This window comes from Oratosquilla oratoria, chromosome 21, assembly GCF_046742065.1.
Source record: "Oratosquilla oratoria isolate Oo_2021 chromosome 21, ASM4674206v1, whole genome shotgun sequence".
Classification (NCBI taxonomy): domain Eukaryota; kingdom Metazoa; phylum Arthropoda; class Malacostraca; order Stomatopoda; family Squillidae; genus Oratosquilla; species Oratosquilla oratoria.
In genome coordinates, this window is record NC_134797.1 from 59,775,274 (window position 1) to 59,800,205 (window position 24,932).

Genomic DNA, 24,932 nt, shown 5'->3' on the forward strand with positions numbered 1-24,932 from the left:
ACCATCCCCTCAACCTTCAATTCAAGTAACAACACCCTAACCCCTTTGGCCAGCATATACAAAATTGGAATGAAAGAAGTTACAAAAGTAAATTCAGAAAGAGACCTAGGAGTGATCATTTCAAATGACATGACACCAGACAAACATGTAAATAAAATAGTTGGACAAACCTACAACTTAATAAGATCAATGAAAGGCCTTTGACTACATGGACAAGGAGATGGTGAAGAAAATCCTAGTTACACTGATAAGACCAAAATTAGAGTATGCAGCGACACTATAGTCACCCAGTGCAAAAACAAAAACAAAACAAAACAAACTAGAAAGAATTCAAAGAGCACAGAGATGGTACCAACACTCAGTACGCTGACATATGAACAAAGATTAGAAAAACTAAAATCATTAACTCTGGAGCAAAGAAGAGAAAGAGGCAATTTGATATCCATATATAGAATTATGAAAGGGATGGAAATCCTTGACAGGGATGATCTACTTAAATGGGACAATAGAAATACAAGGGGACACAAGAAGAAACTGAAGAAGGACAGTTACAGAAGAGATCTGAAAAAGAATAGCTTTCCACAAAGTGACAAATACATGGAATAAATTAAAAGAGAGAACAGTGAATGCTAAATCTATACATGACTTTAAGAAAGAACTGGATGCGGAAAGATACAACTGAATGTCCCTAAGAGCATAGCTCTTCTCCCGCAAGATACATCTAGGTAAATACAACTGGGTAAATACATACACAGCAGACACGGTCAAAGCAGGACGTACTGGAATGAACACTCTGAGCCGCTAGTTAGCAATTCACAAACGAACGAATTTGAAAGCGGACCTAGTTGTTTACATAGACACAGTGAAGAGAAAGTGAAAGCTCATTGGGACCAAAATGTAAACATCTTTGTATCTCCATTTTACCTTTTTTTTTTTTTTTTTTAAACAAAAAATGGAAAGAAGCAAAGAAACTCTGAGAGACAAAGAACCAGCAAAAAGATGCTTAGAAGAAAGCAGAATAGAGACTCCACTTGGTGTCATTTGAAAGAAGACATGTCTTTCTCAAACACCAAGGGAATACCAAAGGTTTGAAAGAGTTTTTTTTCGGGGTTTGAAGGGGAAAGACATATTATGCATAGAGGATTAGAAATGGATGGAGAACCTAGGTATAGAAATATAATGAGAAATAGATATATTAATGACACTTTGGATGATTTAATAGAGCTCAAAAGTGAGTATAAAATAATGTACAAAGAAGTAGCTATGCTAAGGAAAGCCAATGAGGAGAATAATAGGGAGATAGATGACTTAAAAAAGGAATTAAATAAATTAAAGGGAGAAAATGAAAGGTTGAAAAGTGAAGATATAAATAGGAATGAGGCATTAAAAAAGGAGATAAAAGATCAAATGCAAGCAGTGACTGAAAAGGTGGAAGAAAAAAATGGATGGGCAGATATGCTAAAGAGAAATAATACAAGCCACTGAAAGTACAGCTTAGATCTCAAACAATTGCTGAGGAAGTACTATCCAGAACAATGAAATTAGCAAATAGTGAACTTTACAACAATGTATGGATAAAAAAAGAAACAAGTGAAGAAATAAAAGAAAAAACTTAGAAATGAAGAAAAAAAAAAAAAAAGAGAGAGAGAGAGAGAGAGAGAGAGAGAGAGTGGACCTGAGGCTGAGAAAATGGTATATAAGGAAAAAAGAAACAAAAGACAGAAAAAAAATGAGAAAGGAAATTAAAAGTAGCTTATACCAATATAGATGAATAACTTCAGGAATGAAAGAATTAAATGATTATCTGGCTTTAGAAAAACAGACATAATGGGAATAGTGGAAACTAAATTATAGTGTACTCCACCACCCAACACTGTGGGACAAGGTTTATACAACTGCTGGACAAAAAATAGAAAGGATAAACAGGGTGTCGGAGTATTAATTTTGACTAATAAAGATTTGAATGTAACAAAAATAGCTAAAGGAAAAAATAATGTAGAATCAATTACGATACAAGCTGAAAGCAGAAGGACAAGGTTTAGATAGGGAAATCGAGGAGACCTATAGGATGGGCAGATACTCTAAAGAAAAACAATACAAGCCACTGAAAGTACAGCTTAGATTTCAAACAATTGCCGAGGAAGTACTATCCAGAACAATGAAACTAGCAAATAGTGAACTTAACAAGAATGTATGGATAAAAAAAGAAACAAGGGAAGAAGAAAAAGAAAACTCAGAAACGAAGCAAATGAAAAAAAAAATAATAATAATAATAATAATAATAATAATAATAATAATAATAATTGGAGAGTGGTACACCTGAGGCTGAGAAAATGGTATAAAAGAAAAAAGGAAACAAAGACAGAAAAAGATGAGGAGACAGGAAATTAAAATAGCTTATACCAATATAGATGGAATAACTTCAGGAATGAAAGAATTAAATGATTATCTGGCTTTAGAAAAACAGACATAATGGGAATAGTGGAAACTAAATTATAGTGTACTCCACCACCCAACACTGTGGGACAAGGTTTATACAACTGCTGGACAAAAAATAGAAAGGATAAACAGGGTGGCGGACTATTAATTTTGACTAATAAAGATTTAAATTTAACAAAAATAGCTAAAGGAAAAAATAATGTAGAATCAATGACGATACAAGCTGAAAGCAAACATATGAAGAGTAGAAAATTTGTAGTGGTGTATGTGCCCCCCAAAACACAGTCCTGAACAGAAAGTGATAATTCCAAAATATTAGAAGATACAAAATATGAATTAACTAATATACTGAAGGACAGAGGTAATACAGTAATTATAGGTGACTTTAATTCAAAAGAAATATGTTGGGAGGAAATGACAGTGAAGGGCAAAGAGGAACTCTGGGGCAATGTCCTGCTCAACATGACCATTGAATACACAATGACTCAGTGGATAAAGGAAAATACCAGATACAGAGGTAGTGAAGAACCATCAAGGTTGGATTTAATACTCACGACAGAGCCTGAAATTGTCAATAAAATTGATTACAAAACTCCGATAGAAAAGAGTGACCATGTACTAATAGAATTTGAGTTGAAAGAGCAAATGGATCAAAGCAGAAATGATAAACACAGAATAGGAAGACTAATGTACAACAAAACAAATATTGAGAAACTCAAAAAATTCTTTCGCAATGCGAAGTGGGAAAAATTCCTAAATGAAGAAACAGGGGTGGAAGAGAAATGGAATGTACTAAAAGAAATTTATAATAAGGGAGTGAATAAATACATATACACACATATACCAAGGCTTTTTCACCCTTACAAGGGAGGTAGCCAAAAAGGAAAAGGCATAAAATCATTCCCACCCATTCCATCCCTGAATACACTCCACACTCCCTCTTATCTTAGCACCTCCTGGATGACGGGTCATCCCTGCACCTTGTCCACTGCCCTGGGTCAGAAAGCAGTGTCTCAAAACACAGCACATCCACAGCAAGGCCACTTCATTAAATCGGCGACCACCCCCCCTCTCCGTCCCCCCATGCATAAAAGGAGAAGACGGGGAGAAATCCCTTTGGGCTGCGTCATACTACCTCACCCCCCATCCCCCTGCCCATTCCACCTCATGCATCACAACATCATCCACATACAACCATTCTCCATTCACCCCTGTCTTCTGTCCTCTCCCATCCTTCCTCAACAGATATTCCCCTCTTCCCAAAAGCCCCCTTCACCCCATCCATCCACCTCATCCTAGGACGTCCCATCATGTTCACTCCCTCCACATCTGCCTTCCATACCTCTTTTACTAGTCTTTCTTCACTCATTCTTTCCATGTGTCCAAACCATCCTAATACTCTTTCATCAACCTTATCTCCCAACTCCCTTTCCACCCCCGTTCTTCTCCTCACCTCCTCATTTCTCACTCTATCTAGCCTAGTAACCCCCATCATACTTCTAAGACACATCATCTCAAACACATTCAAACTCCTTCTCTCTTCCTCTCTTATGTTCCATGTTTCTGCGCCATACAGTGCTGTTGGCACAATCACTCCTTCATACAGTCTCCTCTTAGCATCCATTCCCAAATGTCTATTCCTCATTGCATTCTTCAATCCACCAAGGCATTTACTCGCTTCTCTCAACCTATATTCTACCTCCACCTTCACTCCACCTTTTCCAGCCACATTTGCACCCAAGTATCTAAAACTATCCACTTCCTCCAGTCGCTCTCCCTTAATGCTCACTTCCAGTCTACTGCCACTTTCACCCCTTGTACATCTCATCACCTTACTTTTACCCACATTTATCTTTAGCTTTCTTCTATCACATACTCTCCCAAACCCTGTCACCAACTTCCTTGGTCCCTCCTCCGATCCTGCCACAAGCGCAGTGTCGTCCGCAAACAACAGCTGGCTCACCTCCCACTTTTCTCTATTTTCTTTAACCATCTCCAGTCCCTGACCCACTACCCTTGCATTTACCTCTCACACTACCCCATCCATGTATAATTTGAACAGCCAGGGTGACATAACGCATCCTTGACGAAGTCCCACCTTTACCTCAAACCACTCACTCTCTCCATTTCTAATCCTGATACAAGCTCAACTACTCTCATAAAAACTCTTGACAGCTCCTAGAAGCTTTCCTCCTATCCCAGATATCTGCAGTACCTCCCACAGTGCCTTTCTGTCTACCCTATCATAAGCCTTTTCCAGATCCATAAAAGCCCAAAAAACATCCTTCTCCTTTCCTATAGCTTTCTCACATATTTGTCTTACCACAAAAATCTGATCTACACAACCTCTACCTAAATCCACACTGTTCCTCACCAATTACTCCGTTCCTCTCCTAATCCTCTCAATCAAGATCCTCCCATAAGCCTTCCCAACTACACTTAACAAACTAATCCCTCTGAAATTACTACATTCACACTTGTCCCCTTTCCCCTTGTAAAGTGGAACTATACAGGCATTCCTCCAGTCCTCTGGCACTCTACCCTCTCTCCAGCAAACATTAAATAACCTCACCAGCCAGTCAACCATCACTGTACCTCCTTTTTTTAGACATTCTGCATGGCATCCATCCAGACCAGGTGCCTTACCTGCTTTCATCATCTTAACAACTGCCTTCACTTCATCCTTCCTTATTTCTCCTCCATTTTCCTCACTCATCATGGTCATTTTCTTAGCATTTCCCACTGCAACTATCTTTCCCACCCTATCCTCCTTCACATTTAGCAACTCCCTAAAATATTCTGCCCATCTTCCCCTTCCTGCCTTTTCTTCCATTATCATTTCTCCATCTGCACCTTTTACCTTTTCTTCTCTACTTGATTTGCCTCCTCTTCCTCTCTTAATTTCTTTCCAAAACATATTTTTATTACTTTCAACATTTTCTGTCATACTCTTACCCCACTTCACATCTGCTCTCCTCTTTGGCTCCTTTACCTTTTGCTTTACTTCTCTTTTCTTTTATTTGTACCTCTCATATGACTCCATCCTATTTTGTAACCAATCTGTGAAAGCTCACTTCTTCTCTTCTACAACCTTCTTTGTTTCCTCATCCCACCATTCACTATCCTTTCTTCTATTTCCTCCTGTCCTCCTTGTTCCACACACCATCTTTGCACACTTTGTGACTCCCTCCTTGAACCATCCCCATTCCTCCTCCACACCTAGCTCTACTCTATCCTTCACTCCCTCCCACTCCTCCTTCAGCTTCTTCTTGTACTCCTCCTTTTCTTTTAAAGAGTTCACTCTAAGCACCTCCCTACCTTTTGTCCCATTCCTCTTTCTCCATCTGTCCTCCACTCTCAACTTACCTTCCACCAGAAAATGATCTGATATTCCCCCACCCTCTCCCCTTAGCACATGTACATCCTTAATTCTTCCTATCATAATCCTATTTATCACTACATAATCCATCAACGCTCTATCTACCACCCTTCCATCCACCACCCTCTCCCATGTGTACTTATGCTTGACTTTCTTCCGAAACACTGTATTTGCTATCATCAACTCTCTTTCTAGACACATTTCCACCATCAACTTTCCACTACGATTCTTTCCTGGAACTCCACATTTCCCAACCACTCCATCAATTGGACCATTTCCTACCCTAGCATTAAGGTCTCCCAGTACTATTACATTGACATTTCTCCCTAAGTCCTCTATGCATTCATTTAAATCCATCCAAAAGGCCTCCCTTTCTTCTACACTCTTCTCACTGCCAGCCCCATATGCACTTACAAAGACCCACATCTCCTTTCCCAGCTTCACCTTCATCCACATTATCCACTCCACTACACGTTTACCTATCTCTTCACTTACTAGAATAGCCACCCCTTCCCTCCCTCTCCCTCTCTTCACTCCTGATAACCTTCCACTTACACTCACCCTTCCCTTTCAACTTAGTTTCACTCAAAGCCAACACATCCATCTTTCTTCTCACAAACATACTACCTATCTCTTCCCTTTTACTCTCATCTGTACCACATCCACGCACATTAAAAGACCCTAACCTTAGGGTGCTGGTCCGAAAACTCCCAGACCCTCTTATGCCTTTACTTTTTTTGTTTAGGAATGTCCCCTGTGGGGCTACAAGGAGAAGGATGCCTAGTCCCACTCCCCGTCCCTTTCTTCTCGCCTCTTACAATCCAAGTGGAAATACTTGGTGGCAGTATTCTTTTCCCCCACCACAGGGAATTCCCCCACAGCAGAAAATGAATACTCAGAGAAATGGTACAGGACAGCAGCAAGGGGTTGGGGGACAGTTGTAGTATAAGTGTCATCATTTCTCTATGAAGAGTTTTCCTCTATCATAGACAAAATGATGTGTGGCTCCGGTCCATAGGGGCGCCCCATATAGACCCTAAAGTATCAACTGCATGCTACTTTGCCACAATAACAAGCAGCCAATACCCCAAACAAAACTTATATGAAACAAATATTCTGCATCCTAGCCATATATTGGCAGTTTAAAAAATTCAGAAAATAATACACCTAGGAGGTATCTTAATCCAACACTCACCAACCACCTGATGCAGGGATGACCCATCATCCAGGAGGAGCCAAGATAAGAGGGAGGGAGGATGTGGGGATGAAATGGGTGGGAGTGGATTTTATGCCTTTGTTTTACGGCTACCTCCCTTGTAAGATGATGAACAAGTCATGTTAACATCTTCATACTAAATACAAATTTACTTTCACAATGAATGGTGCCAACTGAATACAATCATAAGATCTTTGTCAGTGACACCTATAAAAAGAAACACTAAAACAAGTCACTAACCTTGTCCTGCAACACTTTCAGCGAGGAATAAGGTTTAAAGTCTTTGCCTAAGTTCATCATGGCAAACTTGGTGGCATTCCATAACTTATTACAGAAGTTCCTGTAGCCCTTGACTCTCAAAACATCCAGGTTGATGTCACGTCCCTGAGCAGTGTAGGCACATAAGGCAAACCGGAGAGCATCTGTACCACACTCTGGTATACCACTTGGGTAGTCCTGTTTCTGCCCTTCTTTAGCCTTGGCAATCTCCTTAGATTCCAAGTTGCTATTCTCCTCTAGTTGTTTATGCAGATCCTATAACCAATTACAGAAAATTGACTCAATTCAAAATGCCTTATGGAAATACACAAGCAATGTGGATGTCTTCACCATGTAGTAGTAAACAACCAAAACACTTACTTCAAGGGTAATACCATAGACTACATCCATTGGGTCGATGACATTACCAAGTGACTTGCTCATCTTTCTACCATGTGAATCTCGAACCATTGCATGGAGGTAAACCTGCCTTAATAATGAAAAATATGTAAGCAGACAATACATGTGTTTATGTACATGTATTTACCTAGTTGTAGTGTGTGGGATTTGAGCAATGCTCATGGGATCCCTTTTCTTTTTTTCTCTATTTGTCAAACCTTGCCTTGAATTCTTTTATAGTGTAAGCGTGTATTTACCTAGTTTTAGTGTAAGGGGGTTGGAACAATGCTCATGGGCTCCCATCTCTTTTCCTCCATTTGTCAAACCTTGCCTTGAATTCTTTTATAGTGTGTGCATGCATTTACCTAGTTTTAGTGTATGGGGTTGGAACAATGCTCATGGGGTCCTGTCTCTTTTCCTCCATTTGTCAAGCCCTGCCTTGAATTCTTTTATAGTGTTGGCTTGGGTTATAATTTCATTCACAAGTCTACACTTCTATGCAGAAAGCTACACTTCCTGATAATCTTATGTATTTATTTATTTTCAATTCTTTTTTTTTTTTCCATGACCCTTATCTATCTTCTTGTACCAGTAATTCTTTTCCTGTCCACTTTCTCTAAACCTATTTTCAGATTGAATGTAATTATCATGTCTCTTCTCTATGCTCCTCCAGACTGGGCAGTGGGTGAGATGCAGGGATGACCTGTCATTAAGTAGGGGCCAAGAAGGAGGGAGGGGTGGTTAATGGGAGGGGAGTGTATGGGGATGAAATGGGTGGGAGTGGATTTATGCCTTTGACTTTGGCTACCTCCCTTGCAAAGGGAAAAAAGCCATTGGTATGTATGCTTCATCATATGGCAACTCTGCCCTCTAATCAATCCAAAATATGCAGAGCAGACAAGAAGATATTGATCCTCTTTTTCAAGTGTGTTTGTGTATTTCATGGCCCTAAAGATTGCTATCGAATCAACTAACTCTTGTATCTCCTCTAACATTAGTTTTCTATCTACATAAGGGACTTCTTTCCACATATATGGGAGGTAAGCAACCAGAGGATGCACCCACCCCTACCCATTAATCAAACATTTGTTTCCCTTTTATCATGGCTCCTTGTAGATGAAGGGTCATTTCTGTTTCTTGTTTGCTCCCTGGGTCGTAAGCAATGGAACAAGTCACAGCAGGGCACACCACATCATTTACATAATGACCCTCTTTCCTCATTCCCTCGTGTGAAAATAGAAAAGACGAGAAGTCCTTTTGTGGTGCATAAATATATGTTCCGCTTAACTGCTCTCCACTCAAACCTATCCCTTGCCTTCTTCATTCCCTGCTCAACAGACATTCCCTCTCAATTCATTGCCCCCTTCATCCCATCAATCTATCTATTTCTCAGTCTTCCCTTCAAGTTCATTCCATCCACCTCTTCAATCTCGTTTTGCTAGTCTTTCCTCATTTTCTTTCCATGTGCCCAAACCATTTCAATATTATTTCACTGGTCCTATTTGTCAGCTCTATATCCACCCCCACTCTTTTTCTCAGTTTCTCATTTCACTCTATCCACCCTGACACCTACCATACTTCTGAAAGACTTAATCTCAAACACATTTAAAATCTTCCTTCCTGGCTCTTTTAAATTCCAAGTCTCTGACCTACACTGCCATAGGAACAATCACTCTTCCATGTAGTCTTCTCTTCTTATCCATCCCCAGATGTCTTTCTCATGACATTTTTCATTCCCCAGAAGACACTTGCTTGTTTCCCTCACTTTACAGTCTACCTCTACCCCCACACCTCCATTCCCTGCTACATGTTATCCTTTATCTATATACCAAGGCCTTCTTCCCCCTTCTACAGGAGGTAGCCAAGTCAACGGTACACACCCACTCCCATCCACCACCCTTGTTTCCCTCTCATCTTAGCTCCTTATGGATGAAAGGTCATCCCTCTCTCCTGCCTACTGCCTGGATCTAAAGCAATGCAGCAAGACACGGCACTTTCCCTTCCGTATCCCCTCATGCAGAAAATAGAGAAAAGGAGAAATCACTTTGGGCTGTGCCAAAATATCAACCACTCCCCACCTCCCAATCCCCTACCCCACTTCCTTCCTTGCTAGACAAACATAAAAAATAGAGAAGATGGGGGGGGAAATACCTTCAGGCTGGATCAAAGTATCATCCTTACACAGTCATTCTACACTCACCCCTATTCCCTGCCTTCTCTCTTCATTGCTCAAGAGACAGTGTAGACAGGAAGGCACTGTGGGAAGTATAGCAGATATATGGGATTGGGGAAAACTGTTAACCCCTTCCATACGGTGCCGCACACGTAGGCGTCATGGACTTAGATCTCGGTGGCAGCAGCCAATGCCAGCCGTACGACGTGTCGTAATAATACTCGCATCATAAAATATAGTCACCGCTTACATCGATCGTTCTCTCTTCACCCGTGAATTTTGATAACCATAGAAAATGCGATTACAAAAGAATTAGAAAGAATGTCATTATGGAGGGGCGACTACAATAAATATAATCAAGACGCCGATATGGCAGCCTCGCGAATACACTCGCTCCCCATGACGCCTACGTGTGCGGCACCGTATGGAAGGGGTTAAGGGCAATCAAGAGTTATCACAAGAGTAGTAAGGCCTGTGTTACAATTGGAAATGAAGAAAGTGAGTGGTTAGAGGTAAAGATGGGACTGTGTTGGGGCCATGTCATGTTGGCATGGCTGTCCAATGCGTACATGGATGGGGTGATGCCGAAGGTAAACGAGTTTATCTGAATATTTAAAACTATTCACTTCCCTCTCTCCTATAAGGCTCATCTCTAGCCTACTGCCACCCTCTATCCTTGCACATCTCATTGTCTTGCTTTTACCCACATTTACTTTCTATAATTGGCTGCCCCAAAATATTCAGCCTCTATACATGTTTATATTTTTTTGTGTAATAACCACATCACTGTAGCATATTCAAGTCAAGGGTGTACCGGTTTTTCAATACTTTCCACCACATCTAATCCATACAATGGAATACTACTTTTATGAACTTCAAAAAATTACAAGTTTCTCCAATGATCCTTCTGATGTGTCTGGTGATGTGTGCTTCTGGCATGTGTAAAGATATACACTAAATGGTTACAATGTATCCTCATATATAACAACTACTACACCTGTTCTAATTCTTATGTATTTCACATTCCTCAAGATACATAGCTTTTGATATTTCTTACTTGAAAGGTAGTTTTCCAAGAAGTTTCTGCGAGAAGAAAACCATACGTGCTACCCAGAAGAAAAGAATGTCATGTCCGGTTTCCAAGAGAGAAGTGGGGTAGTACTTCTTCATGTCTGATGTCTATTGGAGCAAAGCACATATAGAATGAAATAATTATCAACGTGTCAATACTCGTTTAGATATATCTCAATCACTTGTTACTTAACAAATTCACCTGTTATACAAACCTCATTAGGCCATCCCAAGACAGAGAATGGGAAAAGGGCAGAACTGAACCAAGTATCTAAAACATCTGGGTCTTGCCGTAGTGTAATCTTTTCCTTGGGTACGTTGAACTTCTTCACTGCCTTCTCTAAAGCTTCCTCCTCGCTCCTACCACTGACCCAATACTTCTCATCATCATCCTAATATATATGATGAATAACATTTTGTGTCAGCTCCTCTCACAAGGTTATAAGGATGATGAAATTCACACAAACATAACTGTACACACCTTAACTTGCTTCAGATACTGCTTATTCCAATAACATAATTCATCTCACCTTGCCTGGAGAAAAAGCTGGATCATTAATGGTCACAAAGTAAGCTGGAATCTGGTGACCCCACCATAGCTGTCTGGAGATGCACCAGTCCCGAATCTCACCCATCCAGTGGAACCAAGTCCTCTCATGCATCTTTGGGATCAATTCCAGCTCTCCACTCTTAACAGCTTCTATTGCTTTGGCTGCCATGTCTGAACATGAAACATACCTGAACAAATATATCAAGATGGATTCACTGCTTCATCAGGCTTAAATGATTATTATGTAAAACCACACTGATTATTCACCTATACCCATGATTTGGACTCAATAATCCAGAAATATATTTATATGACTCACAAAATAGGTGGCTCAGTAGATTTGGTTTATAAAGAGCTGGTACCTAGTCTTCAGAACAGGTCCAAAGTTTTCTCACCCCATCAAAACTCTTGTACTTCCTTCCAACCTATATTCACTAAATCTTTAATCTAAAGAAGATGCTACACTGGTATGTGCTCTCCAACACCTTGTACTACAAGCAACATAGAAACAAACCCTAGCTTCTTCACATACACACAAAAATTGCTATCTCCTACATAAACGTGATAATGAGAGAGAAAGAAAAGAGAGAAAAAAAAAACTTCCCTTCATTAGAATCTGCAATGGCAGTATAGTCATTAGAATAAGTGAAGTATATAAAGAGAACTGATGGAATACGGAGCAGTGACTATCTTCTCAGCCTTAGAGATAAAAGAAACAGTTTCACCACTAATATCCTGTTGCTTGATATCATCCCATACCTTAAAATTCCTTAGCCAACCACTTGAGAATGCACATGGTTTCGTGATGTTCATGATGATGATGATATGGTTTCATGTCACAAACTCGCTCCAATCAGGAGGCTAGGACAGTGCACCTTACAGAGGACTTTGTAGCATGGAATTTAAAGAACCATGCCCTTGGTCCAACTTCACCAGTGGCAGGGGTTGAACCGCCATCCCCTCAACCTTTGCCACAAGTAACAATGCCCTAACCCACTCAGCCAGAGAGCTTCCCGTACTGGCATAAAACATCCTTCTTTTTTTCAATCATCACTGGGCATGACAGGTTTTTCTTCTGATCACTGCATCACAAAAAACTTGTACAATTCATCAAGCTCATTCATATTTGGCTTTTTTTTCACAATCCCATACAATACAACTAGGTAAATACACCCTCAAACACACCCTACAAGTAAGACATACATACATATACCAAAGGCATTTCCCCCCTTACATGGGGGGTAGCCAAAAAGAAAAAGGCATAGAAATCCCTCCCACCCATTTCATTTCCCATATACTCCACTCCCCTCCACCCTCCTCCTATCTTGGCACCTCCTGGATGACGGGTCATCCCTGCATCCTGTCCACTGCCCTGGGTCTGAAGCAGTGTCGCAAGACACACCACATCCACAGCAAGGCCGCTTCATAAATTCGGCAACCCCCCCTCTCCGTCCCCTCATGCAGAAAAGGAGAAGATGGGGAGAAATCCCTTCGGGCTGCGTAAATTTTTTTTCTCATACATACTTCCTCACACCCCATCCCCCACCCACTCCCCCTCATGCATCACAGCCTCATCTATACACAACCCTTCTCTATTCACCCCTATCTTCTGTCCTCTCCCATCCTTCTTCAACAGACATTCCTCTCTTTTGTAAAGCCCCTTTCACCCCATCCATCCATCTCATCCTAGGACATCCCCTCATATTCACTCCCTCCACCTCCGCCCTCCACACTTCTTTCACCAATATTTCTTCACTCATTCTTTCTATGTGTCCAAACCATCCTAATACTCTTTCATCAACCCTATCTCCCAACTCCCTTTCCACCCCTGTTCTCCTCCTCACCTCCTCATTTCCCACTCTAGCCTAGTAACTCCTTTCATACTTCTCAGACATTTCATCTCAAACACATTCAAACTCCTTCTCTCTTCCTCTCTCATGTTCCATGTTTCTGCCCCGTATATTGCTGTTGGCACAATCACTCCTTCATATAACATTCTCTTAGCATCCATTACACTTTTTAATCCACCATGGCATTTACTTGCTTCTCTCAATCTACATTCTACCTCCACCCCCATTCCTCCCTTTCCTGTCACATTCGCACCCAAGTATCTAAAACTATCCACTTCCTCCAGTTTCTCACCCTTAACCCCTTCCATACGGTGCCGCACACGTAGGCGTCATGGACTTAGATCTCGGTGCCAGCAGCCAATGCCAGCCGTACGACGTGTCGTAATAATACTCGCATCATAAAATATAGTCACCGCTTATATCGATCGTTCTCTCTTCACCCGTGAATTTTGATAACCATAGAAAATGCGATTACAAAAGAATTAGAAAGAATGTCATTATGGAGGGGCAACTACAATAAATATAATCAAGACGCCGATATGGCAGCCTCGCGAATACACTCGCTCCCCATGACGCCTACGTGTGCGGCACCGTATGGAAGGGGTTAATGCTCACTTCCAGCCTAATGTCACTCTCTCCCCTTGTACATCTCATCACCTTACTTTTGCCCACATTTATCTTCAGCTTCCCTCTTTCACACACCTTCTCAAACTCTGTCACTAACTTCCTCAATCCCTCCTCTGATCCTGCTACAAGTGCAGTGTCGTCAGCAAACAACAGCTGGCTCACCTCCCACTTTTCTCCATTTTCTTTAATCATCTCCAACCCCTGACCCACTACCCTTGCATTCACCTCTCGCACCACCCCCATCCATGTAAAGATTGAACAGCCAGGGCGACATAACACATCCCTGATGAAGTCCCACCTTTACCTCAAACCATCCACTCTCTCCATTTCTAATCCTAACGCAAGCTCTACTACTCTCATAAAAACTCTTGACTGCTCTTAACAGCTTTCCTCCTATCCCATATATCTGCAGTACCTCCCACAGTGCCTTCCTGTCTACCTTGTCTACAAGTAAGACAGATAACATACATGAACTTACAAACACTCAGAGCTGCTCCACTTCTATTAACATATTATTTACATAACTCTTATAAAAGAAACAAATCTAACACCACAAATAACATTACCCTCATTCACTGATTAGACAGTAATATGAGAAGACAGCACAAGACACAAAGATGGACTCGTACCATTACACAGCATACCCTTTTCCAACAAAAGTGACACCAGACAATCACTCACAGGCACCATAACTGAAATAATCACAATCCAATCACAAAGAAAACAACCTACACTATCACAAACATATACATCCCACAAACTGCATCAACCATTGAGCCTTCATCCCACAACTCCAACCACTCAACATTCCACATACTGGGAGGTGATCCTAAAGCACATCATTCCATCTAGCTCGATGCACAAACAGAAGATCAAAGAAGACGCAAAATTCTTGAACAAGTCCCCAACCAAAATATGATTTAAACTCCAGCAACATCCCCACCAGGCAGCCTCTTTCTAACACAATCAACAACCAATATTCCTTGACAAAACGATATGCTCACCCTCTCTATAAACACAAACATGGGAAAAGATTTTCCAATGACTCCACTGAGGATACAAAAGAACTGCAGCCTGATATTATCTAAGACCCAAGAATGAAGGTGACTGCCAATGCAGTCATATATTCTTCTTTTCATGAAGCTCCTGACCCTACCTGTGAAGAACAACCGAGTTGGACCAAATCCTTTATTTGCTTTGCCATTGGAACATGGAACAAATCACTTGTAACAATGAAACCTTTCAAATAATCATCCCAACTGTTGTGGGGATGAATCCCGGGACTAACGTAATGCCAGCTCCACACTCTACCGACTGCTCCACTGAGCGTACAAAAGATCTGCAACCTGATATTTACACCCAGGAATTAAGGTGACAGCCAACAGCAGTCATGTTCACACAGATGGATATACGTGTATAGGAGTTAAATATCTTACCACTGTGGCTTCAACATGGGTTCAACAATGTCTTTGGACCTGGAGCACACTGGTACCACCATGGGATTATCTTTCGTCTCGACGTACATGCCTTTCTTCTTCAGCGCCTCTAATACAGCCTTTCGAGCTTCAAATCTTTTCATGCCCTGTAAATAAAAATCATTCATTTTTAGTCTACTACCGAACAAAGGTATCTTCTAACCTCCTCCATTACAGAGAGTAACAGATATTATAAGAACAAAAAAGAATGAGGGTCCACTCAGCAGAACAACTGATCAATGGGTGAGATGTCATAAGTTAGACTACCAGTCAAGAAACCAACAGGAGAGAATTTTAAAATTTGATAAAATATTTTTACCTGGGATGAGATGGATGGATGGAGTAAATGGGGCTTTGGGGAAGAGGGGAAGGTCTGTTGAGGAAGGACGGGAGAGGACAGAAGACAGGGGTAAATGGAGAAGGATTGTATATGGATGATGTGATCCATGAGGTGGAATGGGTGGGGACAGGGGGTGAGGGAGTATGTGTGAGAAAAATTTGACACAGCCCAAAGGGATTTCTCTCCATCTTCTCCTTTTCTGCATGAGGGGACGGAGAGAGGGGTGCTGCCAATCTAATGAAGCGGCTTTGCTGTGGATGAGTTATGTCTTGTGACACAGCTTCTGACCCAGGGCAGTGGAAAAGATACAGGGATGACCCATCATCCAGGAGGCGCCAAGATAAGAGGGAGGGAAGAGGATGGAGGGGAATGGAGTGTGATAGGGATGGAATGGGTGGGAGTGGTTTTTATGCCTTTATTTTTTTGGCTACCTCCCTTATAAAGGGAAAAAATCCTTTGGTATATGTATGTAATTGTTGTGTTAAGGAAAGGAATAATGCTTTGGCTTCCAACTCTTCTAATGAATTTTGCATCATCTGTGGACATTTTGGCAGAACTTATTGTACCAACAATCATGTCAGTGACAGACAAGAATCATTATTGGCACATATACTAAACCTTGTGGAACACCACTCATTATTGCTCTCTATCTTGTCATCTTATCCTTAACTACTGTTCTCATGTATCTTCCCATCTCAGAATCTTTTAGCCATTCAAGAAGTTTGCTTCTTAGTCTTCCAATATGCCCCAGTTTCCACTAAGTTGAATGTGAGCTACTTTATCAAAAGCCTTCACTAGGTCAAGGTACACACAGTCCACCCTTCTCTCTCTTTTGGCACCCCAACCTCTCTTGAATAAAAGCTTAAAAAATTTGACATGACCTTGCGTATCTGAAGCCAAACTGACAGTTCGCCAAAATGTTCACCTCTTCAAAATATTGTCCATCAATCTTTCTTAATCCTATCAGATAATTTCACTACTATGCTGGTCAAAGATATTGGCCTGTAATTTAGTAGTGTCTCCTTGTTTCTACCTTTGTGAATTGGTACATCAGCCCTTTTCCAATCAAAAGGCACTATGTCCTATATTGAACATACAAGACTGAATTTTGTCTGCCAGTTGTTCCTTACATTTTTTTAAGCATCCAGTTTGAGATCCTGTCAGATAATGAAGCTTTTGTCACATCCAGTGATTCCAAAAGATTGAGCACTTTTCTCACTTCTACATTTATATTTTCCAAACCCAAATTCTTGCTCCCCTCGCTGTGTGACATGTTCAGTGATGTCATGCTGCTCTTGCCAAGTAGCTTGTTTGGCAACCAAGCTATGATACAGTAATCAGTGCAAATGCAAGTTTGAAATTATGTTTGTGAGCTGACTTGTTTGAAAAGTGAGAATTTTGAAAGCCAAGGTTTGCCTATGTGCGTATATGTATTTATGTATACATACACCCATACTTTTTTTTTTTTTTTTTTTTTCATCACAAATTGGAGGGGGTAGAGAGGGGTGCTCACCAATTGGGTGAGGAGGCCTTGCTGTGGATGTGCTGTGTCTTGCGGCATTGTTCCTGACCCAGGGTGATGGGTGAGATGCAGGGATGACTTGTCATCAGTGAGAAGCCAGGATGGAAGGGGAGGAGGGGTGGTGGATGAGAGTGAAGTGGGTGAGGATGAAATGGGTGGGAGTGGAATTTCTCCTCTTTACTTTGGCTATATCCTAGGTAAAGGGGAAGAAGTCCTTGGTATATGTATGTATAAATTGGAGAGTAGGAAATGCCCAATGAACATTGTTCCTTCCCTGTATACTACAATTAGGCAAACACACACATACTTACAGAAAATGGGTGATATCCTTCTTTAATAACGCCATCATCAGTAAATATGGTTATGAATTCCAACTTATGACGTTTTCCAACTTCATAATCATTGGGATCATGTGCAGGAGTAATCTTAACTGCACCAGTTCCAAAGGTCATATCTACTGCAATCTCATCTGTTACAACTGGCAGCTTACGGTCAGCAAATGGATGGATGAGCATTTTCCCATGCAAGTGCTTGTACCTGAAAAGAAATATGTTTGAATCAAACAAGACACAAACCAATGAAATAGGACCTTACAAGAGGCTACCTCATTTCTAAATTTTCTTTTATGTAAAGGAGGATAGGAAAGGAAAGGTAGTTGCAGTGGAAAGTGCTAATAAAATACAGTGATGATTGAGGAAAATGGAGAAATAAGGAAAGATGAGGTAAAATCAGAACTTTTATTATATTGATGAGAGCAGGTAAGGCACCTGGGTTGGATGGATGTCAACCTGGTGAGGTTGTTAAATGTTTGTCTAAAAGAGGGTAGTGCCGGAGGACTGGAGGAGTGCCTGTATAGTTCCACTTGACAAGGGAAAAGGGGACAAATGTAATTGTAGTAGTTTCAGAGGGATCAGTTTGTTGAGTGTAGTTGGGAAGCCTTATGGGAGGGTTTTGATTGAGAAGATTAGGAGAGGAACAGAGGGAACAATTGGTGAGGAACATTGTGGGTTTAGGAAAAGTAGGGGTTGCATGTACCAGATTTTTGCAAACACATATCTACATCTCCAATATCTGAAAGTTCCTAACACCAAACACAAGTATAAAATACTAGATGTATCTTTGCACCTTTCATCTTTTGGATGTACAGCTACAGCAGTGTCACCTAGCATGGTTTCAATACGGGTGGTAGCAACAACCACGTAGTCATCCGAGTCTTCCACCTGGTACCGGAAGGAGACGAGGACACCAAATTCGACCTTTTCCTTATATCCAGGGACAGGGAGTTCTGTACGACCAGCCAGCTCTTTTTTCTCAACCTGGAAGAAAAAAATAATAAATAAATAAATAAATTAAAAATAAATAAATAACCAATTATGATGATTTGATTTTACATCACGAGTACCCCCTATCAGGCTAAGACAGTGCCCCTTACAGAAGAATTTGTAGTGTGAAATTTAATGAACCATGCCCTTGGTCCAACTCCATAGTGACAGGGTTTGAACCATCATCACCTTGACATCCGTTGCAAGTAGCAATGCTCTAATCCACTCGGCCAGCAAGCATCCCATTATGTGAAACCCACCTCAATATCTGAAATTGCCGACTTCAATGTGCAGGACCAATTCACTAGGCGGTTGGAACGATAGATAGTGCCATCTTCATGTAACTGCACAAAACATTCTTTCACGGCATTCTGTGGTCCTGGATCCATTGTGAATGTTGCTCTGTCCCAGTCCAGGGATGATCCCAGACTCTCAAGCTGTTGATAGATGCGATCACCTTTCCTAAGGGTCATCAAACATAGTTACTTAAATAATTCCTAATGAAAATCTCACTTATGCCCACTGTCATAAATCAGTTATATAAGAATTGTCAATTGGGTGATTAAGTCAAAACAGACACTCAATGCTGAGAGAGAATATTATACACACACACACACACACACACATACACAATCGTCGGATTGACAGCGAAGATTGGAACTCCGGAAAAAACGCAATTTTCGTGGATTTCAACTATGAGGAAGTACCTTTTTGTATTAGTAGGGAAGGGGAAAGCTCGTGTAGTAGAAAGGTGATGAAAGGGGAGAAGGGGAGGGATTACTAAGGTAAATGGAAGGAAATGAGGAGGGAGGCGAACGGGCTCCCCCTGACAGCAGAAAAAATATGAACAAGAGGTCTGCTGGCAACACAGGGGAAATTGAAAATATCAGTAAAAACATTAAAGTTAGAAATATAGATAAGAACAGCACAATGGAAAGTGAAAATAATAATTTCCATGGATTTAATGAGGGGGGGGGATGCCAACCTCCCCCGATTAGCAAGTCTAGAAGAAAAACTAGAGAAAATGACCAAACATTGGGAGAGTAGTTTGGTCAACTTACAAGGATAGTGCAGAGTTGATAAATTGGAAGAGTTAAAGAAGGAGAACCAAACCCTAACTAAAGAAATAGAAGAATTAAAAAGACAGTTAAAAGAAGTAAAAGATGAGAATGAAGAATTAAAGAGGAATAATAAAGAGATTAAAGAGTCCATAGCAAAAGAAGTACAGGGTTGGAAAAAAGTCCAAGAAAATAAAAAAAATGTATTTAAGGACATAGTGGCACAACAGATGAAAGATCAAACTAAAGACACAATTATTAAAGTGATGAGGGAGGAAGAGAATAGTGAGAGACTTAGCGGATAAAAAGAAATGTAAAATTATATTGGGGATGGAAGAGAAGTATAATACAAATTGGACTACAAGAATAAAGGAGAAGGAGCTAGTAAATAAGATATTGGAAGTAGTTCAAGAAGATGGAACAGAAACTGGGAAATAGAAGAAATATATAGACTAGGAAAATACAATACTGATAAGACCAGACCAATTAAGATCAAATTCAGGTCACAAACAACAGCAGAAAACAGGGAAACTAGCAAACAGTGAACAATTTAATCAGATATGGATAAAGAGAGATATGAATAAAGAGGAAAGAGAAGATAAGAAAGCAAAAAGACAAGAAGTTAAGGAAAAAACGAGAAAAGAACAGAGACAGAAAAAGAGAAATTCTATTGGAGAGTAGTGAATATGAAAGTGAGAAAATGGTACATAACAGAGAAAAACAGAAGGGGAACAGAAAACACGATGGGAGTAGCAGAAAATTTAAAATGTCTTACACAAATATAGATGGCTTAATAACAGGCTTGAACGAACTAAATGATTACCAGAAAGAAAAAGAATCAGACATAATGGGAATTGTGGAGACAAAATATTTGGAGAAACTTATAATTCAATAAGAACAATCAGTGGCATTTACATTGCTGGATGAAGAAATGGTGAAGGAAATACTAATCACTATGATACGACCAAGATTGGAGTATGCAGCAATGATGTGGTCACCAAGTACAAAAAAATGTATAACAAAACTTGAAAGAATACAAAGAGCAATTACATAATTGGCACCAACACTCTCAAAACTATCATATGAGGAGAGACTAGCAAAACTTGAACTACAGACATTAGAGCAAAGAAGAGAGAGAGGAGATTTGATAACTATTTATAGAATCATGAAAGGCATAGAAACTATTGATAGAGAGGATCTAATAAAATGGGATGATAGAAATACAAGAGGACACGGAAAGAAAATCAAGAAAGACAGTTATAGAAGAGATCTGAAAAAGAACAGCTTTCCCCACAGAGTAATAGACATTTAGAACAAGTTAGATGAGAAAGTGGTGTGTGCAAAAACAATACATGAATTTAAAAACAGTTTTGATAAAATGAGATATGAAGACAGGACACTACGAGCATAGCTCCCCTTCCCATAAAATACAAAGAGGTAAATACAACTAGGTAAACAAACAAAAACAAACACACACACCAAGGGCTTTCCCCCCCCCTTACAAGGGAGGTAGCCAAAATCAAAGACATAAATCCACTCCCCCCAATTTCATCCCCACATACTCCACTCCCATTCACCACTCCTCCCTCCCTCTTATCTCGGCTCCTAGATGATTGGTCATCCCTGCAACTCCCCACTGTCCTGGGTCAGAATCAATGCAGCAAGACACAGCAAGGCCACTTCATTTAATTGGCAACCCCCTCCTCTCCATCCCCTCATGCAGAAAAAGAGAAGACAGGGAGAAATCCCTTCAGGCTGCATCAAAACATCATTCACACATACACCTCACCCATGTCTCAGCCACTCCCTTCCATGCATCACAGCATCATCCCTACACAACCATTCTCCACTCATCCCTAGCTTCTGTCTTCTCCTGTCCTTCCTCAATAGGCATTCCCCTCTTTCCCAATGCACCTTTAACCCCATCCATCCATCTCATCCTTGGTTGACCCCTCATGTTCACCTCCACCTCTGGCTTCCACACTTCTTTTACTTATCTTTCTTCACTCATTCTTTCCATTTGTCCAAACCATCCCAATACTCTTTCATTAACCAACCCTATCTCTTAACCCCCTTTCCACCCCTGCTCTCCTCCTCGTTTCTCACTCTATCCAACCTAGTAACCCCTACCATATTTCTCAGGCATTTCATCTCAAACAAACTCTTCCTCTATTATGTTCCATCTTTCTGCCTCCTACAGTGCTGTTGGCACAATCACCCCTTCATACAATCTCCTCTTAATAATAATAATAATACATTTACATCATCCCTCTACCTTAGCACATTGGGGGATGGTTTACCTATTTTGCATTCATTTTCCTTCTTATTCAGTTTGCTCTATCTATCCCCTTTATTTTTCCTCCTCCACTTAACTTCCATTGTTTTAAGTTTCCCTTTTACCTGATAATGATCTAATAATCCAGTGTTCTCTCCCCAACATAAACTTATGTCCAGAACTTTTCTGATTCTACAATAGGACACTGCTATAATTCCTGTTACACCTAACCTCCTTACTGCTTCATCTATTGGTTCACCTCTTATTCTCTCGTCAAGATCTTTCAACACAACTACATTTATATTTTCCTCAAACTCTCAACAAATTCACTTCAATCTTTCCAAAATGCCTCTTCCTTCCACACTTTTCTCACTACCTGGGTCAATAACACTCAAAAATGCCCACGTCTCCAATCCCAACCTCATCTTTGCCCATTTTATCTTCAATGACACTTCTTTCCACCCCACTAAACACTTAGCATTGGTGCAACTCCTTTCCCTCTCCCTCTTATCTCTTCCAACAAAAAACCCACCACATTTCCACACTCCAATGTGTCCTCATTTGCAGTTTCACTTCACTTAATGCCAACACATCCATCATTCTTACAAACTTAGTATTAATCTCTTCCCTTTTCCTTACATCTATGCACATTTAATGACGTAGTTACCAGGGTTCTGGATGGAATCTGCCTCCCTCCTTTTCACTGTTTCTTCATTTCGCATCCACTCTTAAACTCCCGTCCAGCAATTGATGACCAATTATTGCAGTGCTCTCTCCTCTAAACACATTCTAGTCCAAAACTCTTCCAATCCTCCTTTTGAGCACTACTATATAATCCATTAATGACCACTGAACTACCCTCCCACCAACAAACCTAGCCCATTTATACTTATGTTCATGTTTCTTCTTAAAAGACCCAAACCTTAGGGTTCTGATTGAAAAACTCCTTCCAGACCCTCTTGTGCTTTGACTTCTCAAAGGAATAGGGTTACAGAGAGCAGGATACCTAGTCCCATCATTCCATTCCATTTTAACCACCTTTTACAACCCAAGAGGAAACATTCTTTCCCCTACCACAGGGGACAATGGCAAATATGGAAATATACAAAGAAGAGGTACAAGACAGTATTAAGGGGAGTGGGGGACAGCATAATGGAGGGGCAGATACTATACAACAAAAACGAGTCGATACTGCCAATACCAATATATTGGTATATACACCTTACAACCTATATTAACTTCTACTTATATAAATTTTGATGAAAACTGCTTCCATTCATTCATACACTCACTAATACAACTACTCCTCTATCATGAAAATGCTTACACATGTGCTTTCCTGCAATAATGCTTTTTACATGTATCATTCTCACTGATATTAGATAATGTTGTTGAGCTGAACTTGTGGCACTGAAAATAAAATGGGACTCCGTCCCCATTTTGCCACAAGTCTGCCCTTCAGTTGGATATAAAATTTATGAGGGCATTAAAATGTAGGTCAACAGGAACTTCAATGCATGGTTACTATTCCTATCTACCACTACTCAATAAAATGCTACTTGTGACTACTTCTAAACCTACAACTACTCACTCATTTTTCCAATCCCAGACCCTCTTGATAAATGCGTCTCGTCCAAGGTCATGGCGACTCTTGCCTTCTTCTCTCTTCAGTTTCTTTTCAACAACAACTTGTGTGGCAATTCCTGCATGGTCACAACCTGGCACCCAAAGTGCAGCGTGACCTTTCATTCGATGCCTGTATGATATATAAAACTGGTGTAATTACTAGCTTACTTCAAATGAAATGAAGACTAAAATCACCTAAAGCCTACATCTGTTCAATTACTTTTGGTTCAGCTAAACATATATGTAATGGCAATGAGAGAAGCATAATTAAAATTTACTCATATTCAATGGAATATTCCACCATTCTTAGAAATTTTCTACAGCAATCACAGTTCATATGACCACACAAATCCTGTAATAATTTGTAAAGTTTGCTGTACACCAAATCCTTATTATATGATCAATCAATCTGTTGTCCCTGGTCTTTCTTTCAGAAGACCCAAAACCTTCAGGAAACACCATAGGTCACTCAAAGAAGAGATATTGTGTTGTTGTCTGAAGATTGTTAGTTTGGGGCATTGTAGTACAAGGTATTCTGTGTGGCGGTTGAATCTGGGGCAATTTAAATCTGTGGCTAGGTCTATTCTGTGTTCATGACAGATGGTATCATGAGTGCAGGTACTCTAGTGTGGTTCCTGTCTGGTGTGGGAGGGTTTTCTGTGGGGCTTGTATCTGGGGATTGTAGTTGGAGTACTGAGTTTTGTTATCTTTCTTGATGACATTTTCTTCTTCCTGCTGTTCAAGGACTTCAGTGAATCTCTTACAAGCTAGACACAGCAGCACCAGGTAAGGTAAAATAATAGTATATATTTGCATAGTTCTTGTGACATTTTTTTTTCTCTACTAACATTTACATGTCTCAATCAAGACAATTTTTTTTTTACTTACCCAGTATCCCCTAGGACAACCAAGATTATTTTATTTTTTTGCTTTGAAGTATCACTAAGCTAGCCAAGGAGCCACATAACAGTTTTTATTTTAAAAGCAAGGCAATAAACTGCTTTAAACAAATGCCATAATTCAAGTTTACACTAACTTCAATACTAAACTACTACAACCAGTCTTCTTTGACCTACCAACGACAGATGGCATCTTCCACGGAGTTGGTGAGTGCATGTCCCAAATGAAGGCTACCAGTCACATTTGGAGGTGGAATGACCATGATGAACTTTTCTCTGGGGCCAGGACCTGAATGATTTTTCTCCTGTCGATTCAATATGATCTTTAATAATTTTTTGTATTTCATGTCAGCAAAAACAATAACATTTACTTAAAAAAATATATGCCCTATTCCTTCTAATAATTCTAGAATTTTGAAATACAGCGAGTCCTCAGTCTATGATGATCTTAAC

The 24,932-nt window shown here is 40.3% G+C and overlaps 1 protein-coding gene across 2 annotated transcripts in view; it reads right to left on the reverse strand.

Moving 5' to 3' along the window:
- ValRS (Valyl-tRNA synthetase) overlaps window positions 1-24,932 on the reverse strand; it is a 51,024-nt gene that overhangs the window by 20,843 nt on the left and 5,249 nt on the right. For both annotated transcript variants that reach the window (XM_076205040.1, XM_076205039.1), the window contains exons 3-13: window positions 24,657-24,784; window positions 23,546-23,710; window positions 18,882-19,083; window positions 18,425-18,615; window positions 17,611-17,836; window positions 15,399-15,544; window positions 11,466-11,673; window positions 11,151-11,327; window positions 10,922-11,043; window positions 7,674-7,782; window positions 7,275-7,568 (exon numbers count right to left, since the gene is read on the reverse strand). In XM_076205040.1, coding sequence (XP_076061155.1) covers window positions 7,275-7,568; window positions 7,674-7,782; window positions 10,922-11,043; window positions 11,151-11,327; window positions 11,466-11,673; window positions 15,399-15,544; window positions 17,611-17,836; window positions 18,425-18,615; window positions 18,882-19,083; window positions 23,546-23,710; window positions 24,657-24,784 — 1,968 coding nt within the window. The remainder of the gene's footprint in view (window positions 1-7,274; window positions 7,569-7,673; window positions 7,783-10,921; window positions 11,044-11,150; window positions 11,328-11,465; window positions 11,674-15,398; window positions 15,545-17,610; window positions 17,837-18,424; window positions 18,616-18,881; window positions 19,084-23,545; window positions 23,711-24,656; window positions 24,785-24,932) is intronic.